At 40.6% G+C, this 13,374-nt stretch overlaps 1 protein-coding gene across 1 annotated transcript; it reads right to left on the minus strand.

Annotated features, from left to right (window-relative positions):
• Positions 1–10,066: 10,066 nt before the first annotated feature.
• On the minus strand, positions 10,067–13,073 carry LOC121548037. Its single transcript, XM_041859438.2, has 4 exons — positions 12,387–13,073; positions 12,008–12,108; positions 11,332–11,461; positions 10,067–11,076 (listed from the first exon to the last, which is right to left on the minus strand). Exons 1-4 carry the CDS (start codon positions 12,512–12,514, stop codon positions 10,776–10,778), a joined length of 660 nt encoding a protein of 219 aa, XP_041715372.1. The 5' UTR covers positions 12,515–13,073; the 3' UTR covers positions 10,067–10,775.
• Between the last annotated feature and the right edge of the window lie 301 nt (positions 13,074–13,374).

A 13,374-nucleotide genomic window follows, 5' to 3' on the forward strand; every position in this document is an offset into this window, starting at 1 on the left:
ATCTGTATCCCCCGATAACAAAGTCATTCCGACCTAGGTTGCCTATGTTTGAAGTCTCAGGGGATTCTAATTGTTTTTATAGGACTAGTAAGATAGGATACAGAGTAGGGCATCTTAGCTCTGCTCCTACACAGAGAATATCCCAACTGAAAGAGAACATGACTAATCTCTCCTCTTTGTTGCAGCCAGAGGAATTTAGGAACTAAAACCAGGCCCGTGCTGACATCTGATGGTTGTGTGGTGATAACTGATTGTGAACTCACCTACATACGCAAACAATCAAACGTGTCAGAGACTGGTGAGTTGTCACGTAGAAAGTAGGACCTCCTCCCGGGATCCTTTGATGAAAGGATCCTGTGATGGGATAGGAGCACCTCGAGGGGTTCCAGAAAAATTCAAAGCTAGGAATCAGATCGCAGCTGAGTTTGAATTAAGTATTTTTTGGTGGTCAACAATTAATAAAAACGTAGATTGGATAAATTATATTTACTATAACCAGCAAAGATTTATAAACCACACTTGTGATGCAGTAAAGGGATTAGATGAGCAGACAGCGGCAACTATCTTAATGACAAGGCAGAATAGAATAGCTTTAGATATGCTTTTGGCTGAGAGGGGCGGAGTTTGTGTTCTGTTTGGATCTATGTGCTGTATTTTCATCCTCAAACAATATAGCACCGGACGGGTCAGTGACAAAAGAGCTTCAGGGGAGTAACTACACTGACGAACAAACTGGCTGAGAACTCTGGTATTGATAGCTCCATAAGCGGTTGGTTTGATAACATATTTGGTAAATGGAAAACTATTGTTGTAACTATTCTGGGTGAAGTTATAGCCTCTATGGGTATACTTGTTCTTTGTGGATGTTGTCTTATTTCCTGTGTCTGAGGTTTGGTGAGAAAGGAGATGGGGAAGGTGATTTCCCAACAGATGGTGCTCCTGTAAGTCGCTCTGGATAAGAGCGTCTGCTAAATGACTAAAATGTAATGTAAAATGATGGTGAGATACGGCCCAATCCTGGACTCCAACCTAGGAATGGAGGATATGACCTACCAGGCTTGGTGGAGTGACACTAGAGGGTGTCTAAAGGGGGCCAAAATATACTTCTCTGTTTGTGTTTTATGTTTTAATAGTCTTATGTTTTGTGTTCTATTAATCCTGTGTTTTATGCTTTATTAATCAAGTTAATCATGTGAATGTTTGTCTTTCCTTATGTGATGGTTTGAAGTTCTTTGATGACTGGAAACAATTTGCAAGTGGGGTGTAGATGAACTGAGGGTTTGAATTTTTTAGTATCATTATGGCCTATTAATAAAAGTGTGATTTTTTGTTTGTATTATATTATAATGAATGACAATCTGTGTTTTCTTATTTTTTGAATCACACCTTATTAGGTGTGAAAAGGGGGATTATTGGGGATTTATCATTCTCCTAAATTGATGGGATGACTAACTTAGAAAGAATGCATTCTTGACTGGGCTAATGTAGGCTGTGACACCTGGCAAGGCTGTGATTGATGTGAAGAGCTGTTTTAGGGGGTAAAATTAGATAAGGATGTGTCTTCAAATGCTAGACTATACTGGTTTTTTTTTATCTGTGAGCCTTCCTTGGACGTAGGAATGATGTCTAAGGGAGCTGGCTCTTCTCACTATGATAGGTTGTTATGATAATCTTGTGCCTGGCTGAAGTGTGCAACAAATGGCGCCGAGGAGATGAGACCAACCCCTGAATCAATGGATTGGCTGAGTAAGTTTAAACCACACTCAGTCCTCTACTCTAATTGGTCAGCAGAGAAGTGGGAAACTTTCTCTGTCAGAGTATTTGGGTATTGTTTCTAAAACAATGTAGTTAGTTCTCTGAAGCGCCCTGTGAGGTATTTCAGAGAGCCCGTATATACGAAACATCATATTTACCATTGAAGGTTTTTGCATTAATTAAAATAACATCTATATATTAGAAGTCGTGTTGACCTCTTTTGTTCCTAATACCAGATTTGAATTGACGCGACTTTGACATCATCAGCAACAAAAGCAGCCCAGAAAGCATCATTTGATTCCCCATTGTCAGAAGCTCCTTTTCCATTCAAATCTAGGAGCAAACATGATTATAATTATTGGCATACCCATTAATATCATTATCCCCTTCTTCAACACTGGCTTCATTCACAAATATGTTAGATGAGATCACCTGTTGCTGTGCATTCACCCTTTCTTCTGTGTATTTCTGCTGGGTTGGCACTATACATGTACGACTCTTAAATACTGTAGGCAATGGGGTCTAGTAAATGACATTAATGAATGATCCCTATGACATTTATAATATAATATAATAATATGCCAATTAGCAGACGCTGTTATCCAAAGCGACTTACAGTCATGTGCGCATACATTTTTACGTATGGGTGGTCCCGGGGATCGAACCCACTACCCTGGCGTTACAAGCGCCATGCTCTACCAATTGAGCTACAGAGGACCACAGTGTGACAAGTGCACTCACACAATTAAATGTTGTATCTAAGAATGGCTTACCTGTTTCTCTGCCTTCTTTCTTTTAACCATATAGTTGGCACTAGGCATACAGTATGTCTCTGAATGTTCTGGTAGCAAATACCTACCTAACTGGTTTGAATACAACTTCCACAGTTGATGGGCCATCAGCAGGCAATTAGGTATATGCTTAGATAAAAGGGTTAGAAAAGGGTTCTTCGGCTGTCCCCATAGGAGAACCATTTTTGGGTCTAGGTACAACCCTTTTTTATTCCAGGTAGAACCCTTTTGGGTTCCATGTAGAGTCCTCTGTGAAAAGGGTTCTACATGGAACCCACAAGGGTTCTACTTGGAACCAAAAGGGTTCTACCTGGAACCAAAAATGGTTCTAGAAAGGGTTCTTCTATGGGGACAGCCGAAGAACCCTTTTAGGTTCTAGATAGCACCTTTTTTTCTAAGAGTGTATGCTAAGTTAAGGGTCTGTGAGAGGGTATTGTAAATGTTTTGCAGAATAGTGTAGATTAACCGGAAGAATAAACCAATATAACGATGTGCCTTGCTCATATATACAGTGGGGAAAAAAGTATTTAGTCAGCCACCAATTGTGCAAGTTCTCCCACTTAAAAAGATTAGAGAGGCCTGTAATTTTCATCATAGGTACACGTCAACTATGACAGACAAATTGAGATTTTTTTCTCTCCAGAAAATCACATTGTAGGATTTTTAATGAATTTATTTGCAAATTATGGTGGAAAATAAGTATTTGGTCACCTACAAACAAGCAAGATTTCTGGCTCTCACAGACCTGTAACTTCTTCTTTAAGAGGCTCCTCTGTCCTCCACTCGTTACCTGTATTAATGGCACCTGTTTGAACTTGTTATCAATATAAAAGACACCTGTCCACAACCTCAAACAGTCACACTCCAAACTCCACTATGGCCAAGACCAAAGAGCTGTCAAAGGACACCAGAAACAAAATTGTAGACCTGCACCAGGCTGGGAAGACTGAATCTGCAATAGGTAAGCAGCTTGGTTTGAAGAAATCAACTGTGGGAGCAATTATTAGGAAATGGAAGACATACAAGACCACTGATAATCTCCCTCGATCTGGGGCTCCACGCAAGATCTCACCCCGTGGGGTCAAAATGATCACAAGAACGGTGAGCAAAAATCCCAGAACCACACGGGGGGACCTAGTGAATGACCTGCAGAGAGCTGGGACCAAAGTAACTAAGCCTACCATCAGTAACACACTACGCCGCCAGGAACTCAAATCCTGCAGTGCCAGACGTGTCCCCCTGCTTAAGCCAGTACATGTCCAGGCCTGTCTGAAGTTTGCTAGAGTTCATTTGGATGATCCAGAAGAGGATTGGGAGAATGTCATATGGTCAGATGAAACCAAAATATAACTTTTTGGTAAAAACTCAACTCGTCGTGTTTGGAGGACAAAGAATGCTGAGTAGCATCCAAAGAACACCATACCTACTGTGAAGCATGGGGGTGGAAACATCATGCTTTGGGGCTGTTTTTCTGCAAAGGGACCAGGATGACTGATCTGTGTAAAGGAAAGAATGAATGGGGCCATGTATCGTGAGATTTTGAGTGAAAACCTCCTTCCATCAGCAAGGGCATTGAAGATGAAACGTGGCTGGGTCCTTCAGCATGACAATGATCCCAAACACACCGCCCGGGCAACGAAGGAGTGGCTTCGTAAGAAGCATTTCAAGGTCCTGGAGTGGCCTAGCCAGTCTCCAGATCTCAACCCCATAGAAAATCTTTGGAGGGTGTTGAAAGTCTGTGTTGCCCAGCGACAGCCCCAAAACATCACTGCTCTAGAGGAGATCTGCATGGAGGAATGGGCCAAAATACCAGCAACAGTGTGTGAAAACCTTGTGAAGACTTACAGAAAACGTTTGACCTGTGTCATTGCCAACAAAGGGTATATAACAAAGTATTGAGAAACGTTTGTTATTGACCAAATACTTATTTTCCACCATAATCTGCTAATAAATTCATTAAAAATCCTACAATGTGATTTTCTGGATTTTTTTTCTCATTTTGTCTGTCATAGTTGACGTGTACCTATGATGAAAATTACAGGCCTCTCTCATCTTTTTAAGTGGGAGAACTTGCACAATTGGTGGCTGACTAAATACTTTTTTCCCCACTGTATCCCAGTCCGCGTGATCAAAACAATCTTGAAGCATGGCTTCTGATTGGTCAGACCAGTGTTGAATAGTCCTTAGCACTGGTACTTCCTGTTTGAGTTTCTGCCTATAGGAAGGGAGGAGCAAAATAGAGTCGTGATCAGATTTGCCAAAGGGAGGGTGGGGGAGGGCCTTGTAGGCATTTCGAAAAGCTGAGTAGCAGTGGTCCAATGTTTTCTCAGTGCAAGTGCTACACTAAATGTGTTGGTAGAATTTCGATAGCGTTTTCCTCAAATTTGCTTTGTTAAAATCCCCAGCTACAATAAATATGGCCTCAGGATATGTGGTTACCAGTTTGCATAAAGTCCAGTGTAGTTCTTTGAGGGCCGTCGTGGTATCGGCTTGAGGGGGAATATACACGGCTGTGGCTATAACCGAAGATCATTATTTTGGGAGGCATTTGATTGTGAGGTATTCTACGTCGGGTGAACAAAAGGACTTGAGTTTCGGTATGTTATCACAATCACACCATGAGTAGTTAATCATGAAACATACACCACCGCCTTTCTTCTTCCCGGAGAGCTCTTTATTCCTGTCTGCACAATGTACTGAGAACCGAGCTGGCTGAATGGACTGAGACGGTATATCTCGAGAGAGCCATGTTTCCATGAAACAGTGTATGTTACAATCCCTGATGTCTCTCTGGAAGGATATCCTCGCCCTGAGCTCGTCTACTTTATTATCCAGAGAATGAACATTAGCGAGTAATGTTCAGTGCATTAGCGAGTAATGTTCAGTCTCCGGATAATAAAGTATACATATATGGACAAGCAATGACAGAGAAGCATGGACTAAGATACAGTAGAATATTATAGAATAGAATGCAGTATATACATATGAGATGAGTAGTGCAAGATATGTAAGCATTATTAAAGTGACTAGTGTTCCATTTCTTAAAGTGGCCAGTGATTTCAATAGGCAGCAGCAGCCTCTAATGTGCTAGTGATGGATATTTAACAGTCTGATGCCTTGAGATAGAAGCTGTTTTTCATTCTCTCGGTCCCAGCTTTGATGCACCTGTATTGACCTCGCCTTCAGGATGATAGCGGGGTGAACAGGCAGTGGCTCGGGTGGTTGATGTCCTTGATGATCTTTGTTGGCCTTCCTGTGACATCGGGTGCTGTAGGTGTCCTGGAGGGCGGGTAGTTTTTTCCTATCGTCCTCCCACTCTTGAATAATCCGTGGATGACTTGCCATTTTTCTTGATATGATCCCATGAGTTAGCATTGGCATTGGCAATTTAGCATTGGCTCGCTAAGCTACCTCTAACTTCCTTCATACTTGACACAGAAAATAATAAAAATGTTATCCATGAGTTCATCTGACATTGGGGAGGTAGATAAAGGGCCTCATTGCCAAAATCCCAAAGTATTCAGTTTAGATAACTCTGGAAATCAAATGTAACCAGGCCTACTGTGATAGATATGTTCAGAATAACAATTGGGTCGACTCTACATCTAATTATAATAGTTTTATGTATACCCAATTTGATCATTTCCTATTGTAACTTGTTAAAACACTTTCCATGCTGTAAATAAAACAATAATATGCACTAACTTCAGAAACTTTTTGTCCGTAATTTTTTCCTCTGCTTCCTTCTAAACTGCTTTAGAAGTTAAACCTGCTAAACAGGTTTAAAGGAAGGGAATGTGGCACTGAGAGAGCCTCCTCTCCTATATACTCATTACAAATGACATCATGTAAGACCTACCTGCAACCTCATGGGTGAGTTATCTCTCATGCCATTCTGCCTTTTACCAATAATAGCTCTGATTTGACTACTTACTGTATGGAAGATCAGGGTACCAATTTGAAAGATCCTTCATTGACTTGTGTTTCAAGAGATAATGTTATTGACAATGTGCCTTATACTGCCAACGTGTAGTGTTCAACTATTACTGCAATATCTTAAAGTTTTTTGCTGTCAGATTGAAATCGATAGATCTATCAACGTAAACTGCAGGTAACAGGGTTGGGCTCAATTCATAATGTTTTTAATTGACTGCCATTCAACACGAGTTGAAATTCTAATAGAATTTGCCACACCCCACAGGATGTCGAATTTAAATTTGAGTTTGAGTGACAGGAAGTAGAATTTAAATCAGTGAAATTCAAAGAAATTCCACTCAGTCATAGAACATGATAGTTTCATTGAATCTGACAGGTCACACTTCCAGATACCAAAGAATATATAACTTTTCTCTGGAAACAATGTTCATATGCTCTTTTAAAGGTCCCGAACAGTCAAAATCATGTTTTTCATTAAATGTGATATTTGTGATGAAACCAGATCAAAGTAGGACTACCAAAGTATGAAAAATGTCTTGCTTCTACATTGATAAAGTTTGATCATAAAGTTACTGGTCCTCTCACCCATGTCAAACACTCAGATTCAGGAGGTGGGATTATTTGAGTTGCTAATGTTAAAGGTGCAATATGCAGAAATTGCTCCGCCATTTCCTGATTGCTAAAATTCTAATATTGCCTAATTTCAGTTTAGATTACAAAAACAGCAGTCATTGTGTAGAAAATCATTGTACCATCTAAACCGCTGTGAAATATATTTTCCATAACCCAAAATATTGTATTTTCAGCTGTTTGAAGCTGCTGTACAAAACCGAAAGTAAAAGACGCAAAATCTAAACTTAAGAACGGGAAGCATAGAAATAGCCACATAGAACAGATCTACCGCTTCTTAGACTTGCTTTCAATGAGAATGAGATCTATAACTCACATTTATATGTGAATTTGGTCAGGTCGCCCAAAAAGTTGCATATTGCAGCTTTAATACACCAACGGTAATGGCGTATTCTCTTACCTAATTTAAATATGTACCGCCTTTAACTAAAATTGTCCAAGATGAACTAGCTAGCTAGCTTGATAAACTGTGCTGACAATTCCATTTGTGCTAGCTAGCTAAATTATATAGCCAACATGCCATTTCAATGTTGTTTGAGTTGCTTTGTGTATCAGCAAATTTGCTTGAGATAGTCTCACTGCAACCATGTTGCTCGACATAGGCTTTTTCACTGTCAGTCAAGGTGAGCTCCCCGCCCACTCAGTTTGTCTTTTCAGACTTCCTGGTAGAGGTCTTCACGGGTCCAAAAAGTTGGATCCATTCTGAAATGGATCTGTGGCTTTCCCACCTGACCCGATATGCAAAATAAAAAATAAAAAACAGAGACCCATTCCGAATGGACCTGAGGACAGTCAGACCCGTTCTGAAAAGGACCGTGGAAAAAAGAACCAAACAGACACGAGCAGGTTCGGATCCGAGAGACCCGTTCAGATCCTAGAGAACGAGAAAGAAATCTCAAACTGGGCGCTGCCAGTGCCATCAAAAAACAAGCATATTGGCCAAATGATCCAAATGAAAGTTGCATGTCCTTACAAACGGCATATAACAAATTCCCAAAAAATATTAGTTGTGTTTCTAAGTGAAGCATAATAAATACTGTATGGTCCATGGTTTTTACTTTATTAAAACAATAGTTGTCTGCCTTACGGTTCAGCTGTCGAAGATTTGAGCGATAAATGCATCAGGGCATTGCATGCATGTAGGCCTATAGGCGTCCACTGTATGATATTCATATTTAACAAATATTAAAGGAGACAAGCTTATGCCCCAAGAGAGACCAGAGAGAAAGATAGAGATGTGCTGGTACCATGTTCCCGACATTGACATGAATTTCTTTATACTTGTCAGATTGTCTACTGCTGCTATGCAGATACAGGCATACAGAAGGAGGCTAATTTTCTAATCAGAATATATTTTATAAAGATAAGCATTATATTGTTATATCAAAGGAGTAACTCGTAACTCTGGTAGGGCCTAAAACATTCTTCCTCACCTCAAGTTCAACTGTGGCAGTCAGTTGGAGTGCCGGTGCGTACTTCCTTCCTGCTATAGCTAAGCCTCATAATATCTCTACCAGACCAAACCTTCACAAAAGTTGCTTAACTTTATTAAGGTAATATCAAAAGTAAGTCAAGTCAATGTTTATAGAGAAAATACGAACAGGTTATTATATATACAGCATTACAATAATTACCAACAAAGTCGATTGCCAACCACATAGACCTACCCAACAAATAACAGCAATAGGCTAATGATAGGATAATTATTTTACAACAGTCCTACTTTTAACCTTCAACTAAATACAGAGCACAAAATTAAAGACAACTTAATTTAGCCAATGAGAATGTCTCAAGAAAATGAAACAAAACACTATTTAAATAACTGGTTTATATTTTTAAATAGGCTTACAATAATAATGATTTACAATAATAATAATGACGTCTACAATACAAAAATAAACAATTGATAATAAATACGAAAATAAATAAATGAAAGGTAAAAAACTGAATCAAACCTGAATAGCCAGTTGCACACAGTCCATGTGGTCAACAACATTCTCATCTTTGTCCACTACAATGTTAAAACGTCCCCGAGGACATTCCCTTTCTCAGCTTCTTTTCCCTGTACTCTTTCTCCACTAACTTTAGTTTTACTTCAATGAAAAAGGACTGTCACGGAAATTCAACCCTGGGAAGTCAGAGTTGAATCACCTCAAGTGGCTGCTCACCTCAAGTGCTCCTGCTGCTGAGGAGAGAGAGAGAGAGATAGTAAACTTTTAATAGCTCTCTCTCTCTCTCCTCAGCAGCAGGCGCACATGTGGTGAGCAGCCGGAAACAGTTTCAGCTGGATATAAGCTATACGTTTTATTGAATTGCAATTGGCTGACACGAATAACAAGCTGGCGCACTTCTCATCACACAAACACTAAATTAACAGAGGACAGGTCCAATCGGGTCCAGTCGGTAAATACAGTTTAACTGCACATACCTGAGACCCATGGCAATTATATCAGACCCGACCCAGATTCGAGACAAAAGTCCGAATTTAGGACCAGGACCTGCTTGGGTCTGTTGAAAATGTGAAGACCTCTAGCACAGTGCTTTTTCACACACTACCACACTATTTGTAACATACCATTGATTTATATATACACTAGATGACCAATAGGGGGGCGCTGTGTTGAAGCCACCGTGCCTCCATCTTGGCACTCCCCCACCAGTGTAAAACACATTTTGGAAGCTATAGAAAAATGCATTTATTAATGTCTAAATTAATTTTTGCCACATTTATTCTATTACAGACACCTTAATGCATTCTTTTAAATTATGTTATGTGAGCTAAACATGCAAATAAAAACTGAAAATATATATACAAATATTTTCCTTAAAGCATAATTTCTTTGTATTACTAATATTACTGGCCCCACTACAACAACAAAATACTCAAATACATGTAATTTTGTCCTTGAAACATTTAATTGAAATACTGTAGAATTCCATTCATTCCTATGGAGGACTGTGACAATATGGCCGACCGGTGGCTTCGAAAGCCTCTCAATGGCCAATACATAGCATCAGCAATCCAGCGTTTATATACAACTGAAAGTGAGAATGAAGCAGTCAGTGAGCAGGGGAAGTGACTCCTGTTCCAGCAACGGAAGGCCTTTTCAAAATAAAAATCCCTCAACGAATCTGCTGACTCGTTTTTCTAAATAAAAGTATTGTGGGGGGGGTAGATATAATTCATATGCAGATGTAAAAACGGTGATGACATGCCAATACAATAGTATGATAAGACAGTAATTAGATAAAAACAACACATGACAAATAATTATATTGTAAAATATCAACTCCTCACAGGGAACCTTAATGAAGCGAGCCACAAAACGTGTGGCATAGTCATTGGACACACTGTGGTGCCACCTATCGACAAAAAGGTTATCAGATTCCTCCACAGGTAAAAACATGGAACAGCAAAACAATATTTACAACTTGTCTCCCACAGTATGTGTTTTGAAATAAAATGTGATTTGGAGTCCATTGAGGGAAAGGGGAAAGCAATACATTTTTACTGTATAGCCTACTGTATGTTGCTTTTACAATTAATTGAGTGATATGCAATGTATTTTCAGTTTTGAGTGCTTAGAGGGAATTATATTGTCATTTTCACCACTGAGTTTTAGGTGGAGAGAGTATGGATGGTTGTGGACAGAGTCCAACCGCTTAGACCAGGGCACCATTAGCAGGTATCTTGACCCTCCGGACCACCACACGGTGCCTGCGTCTAGTACTGGTGCCGGTACCGGTTCCCTCTCCGGTTCCAGTCAGCGTGGTGTTCTGGTTCTCCTCCTCTGGTGTCAGTGGGCGGGGCTCTGCTCTGGGAGGGTAGGGGCTTCTTCCTGCCCTCACGTCATCCACGAAGCCCTCGACTCCCTCAAACTTGGTGGTCAGCTCCCCAAGACGCTCCTTCAGAGCATTAAACTCCTTGTAGAGATCTCCGAGAGCATCTGATAGAGGAGGGATCCTGGTGGAGGAAGGGACGGTGGGGGAGAAAACGACAGTCCATTACAGTGCGAAAACAAGTTACATGTTATAATAACAGTCTTCTTGGGATCTGACTAAAGCTAAAAAAGGTACATGTCCAAAGTAATGAGCTTTGTAATAAATACAGTGAAGTATCTCCTCTTTCTATTTATCCAATCATACAAGTATGTTAAAATGTCTGATCTCACCAATTAACTTCTCAAATCTAAAAACCAACTAAATAGGATATACCCACCTCCCGTAATCAGGCAGCACAGTGCTGTGGTCGTTGAGGAGAAGGTCTTTGACTTTGTTCATGATAGCAAACTTCCAGTTGTCCAACACCAGGGTGAGGTTGGCACAGCCTCTAGTGTTCACCTTCCCTGCTGCAGTGGCATGAACAGAAAGGGAGAGGGAGGGGGAGGGGGAGGGGGGGGTAATCATTACATTTTATTGATTGTGTTTGGCATCACAAGCTGTACTTCTACTTCTAACAACGCCTCAACACCCCTGTGCAGATTTCTGTCTACCTTGTCATGTCTAAAGAATACATCAGCAACCAAGGAATGCAAGAGCAAATCATGACTGAGGATGATCCCCAGTGGTGTAGTGGAGGGTAAACAAGTACATTTTTTACATTTTAGAAGAAGAGCTTATCCAGAGCGACTTACAGTAGGGAGTGCATACATTTTCATATTTGTTCGTACTGGTCCCCCGTGGGAATCAACCCACAACCCTGGCGTTGCAAGTGCAATGCTCTACCTACTAAGCCCCGCACGCACACACACACACGACCGTAAACACAGTTTATGCACCTTTTTTCAAAAATGATGCACGAGGGTTCACCCACCTTTTGCTGAAAAATGCATTGAAAGTGTAGGGAGCGTTACTTTCTGATTCTGAAATGAAAACCGGACCAGGCAGCCACTCACCCTCAGTCCTGTAGTCCCATTCGGAGTTCTGTTCAGTTCTCCTCCTCTTCTGCGCTGCACACAGAGCCACCAGGCACAACAAAGCCACCGCAGTCCTCATCCTCAAGTCAGAACAAATATGATTATATCATGTGAGGTATAATCCTTCTAACCCCCCCCAAAAAAAACAACAACATTGTAAAGTGGTGATCCCACTGGCTATAAGGTGAATGCACCTATTTGTAAGTCGCTCTGGATAAGAGCGTCTGCTAAATGACGTAAATGTAATGTAAATGTAATAATGTAACAGTTTGAATTGCTCTGCAAACATCCATTCTATCGTCTTATAAGGAATGTCTAATAACCTGATTATTTTCTCACAGTATTGTTCCCCACTTACCTTTTCATTGTGTTTTCGATAATCCCACAGTAGTGCAACGCTGTGTGGCGCGCCGACAGAGGGACCTGCATATATACAGTCAATATGACCTCACACTGAGGTCTCTCCAAGAGAAGGGTGTCCTCCATGTCTCCGCCCCCTATGAGAAAATTGGCACAGGCATCCACGTCATTATTTTTAATTGTCCATTGATCATAACATGGCAGCAGGTAGCCTAGCGGTTAGAGCGTTGGGCCAGTAACCGAAAAGTCGCTGGTTCAAATACCCGAGCCGACGAGGTACAACAATCTGTCCTTGGGCAAGGCACGTAACCCTAATTTACTCCAGGGGTGCTGTGCTACTACGTCTGACCCTGTAAAACAACACATCTCACAGCACCTATGTGACGTATTCAGGTCCACAGGAATGTTTACGGGTCAGTTTGGAATTCATAAGTAGAATCAATAGAATGGTTAACCCCAGTATTCTCTCCCTTGTTCCGTCATTAACGTTACTCCATGTTGTCATATGCATGTGACGTAAATGGCAATTGCACTCAACCCACAAGAGGCTTTATCTGCTTCCCATTTGGGTCCTGTTGAGACTAGTCAGTGTGTCCGACGGTCGGTGGCGATAAACTGTTTGACTACTCCATAACATGCACTGCCCCTCGTAAAGACCGAATGGTCAAGACAGCATGTCAGCAGTAAAGGTAGAGTACATTGTGACACAGACTATTAGATAGAATGGAAATAGTGACATTAAATACATATTTGCTATCTTTATGGCTAAAATGATATCTATTTTAAAATGCCTTTGAAAACACAGTAAAAACTTGGCTTATTTGGATATAACCAGTAAGGGGTCACAAAATCAGAGTTGGGTTCCATGCATGGTAGAAATAGCTGCTACAGTGCCTTCAAAAAGTATTTGTATCCCTTGACTTAATTCACATTTTGTTGTTACAGCCTGAATTCAATTTTTTTTTTTTTTTTTATGCTCACCCATC

This window comes from Coregonus clupeaformis, chromosome 31 (genome assembly GCF_020615455.1).
Source record: "Coregonus clupeaformis isolate EN_2021a chromosome 31, ASM2061545v1, whole genome shotgun sequence".
Classification (NCBI taxonomy): domain Eukaryota; kingdom Metazoa; phylum Chordata; class Actinopteri; order Salmoniformes; family Salmonidae; genus Coregonus; species Coregonus clupeaformis.

Excerpts from the sequence above, each read along its gene's own strand:
- LOC121548037 (XM_041859438.2), bottom strand. The coding sequence starts at position 12,514 with ATGGAGGACACCCTTCTCTTGGAGAGACCTCAGTGTGAGGTCATATTG. Across the intron at positions 12,109-12,386 it reads ATCGAAAACACAATGAAAAG|GATGAGGACTGCGGTGGCTT; the intron begins GTAAGTGGGGAA and ends TTCTGACTTGAG. Across the intron at positions 11,462-12,007 it reads ATGGGACTACAGGACTGAGG|CAGGGAAGGTGAACACTAGA; the intron begins GTGAGTGGCTGC and ends ATGCCACTGCAG.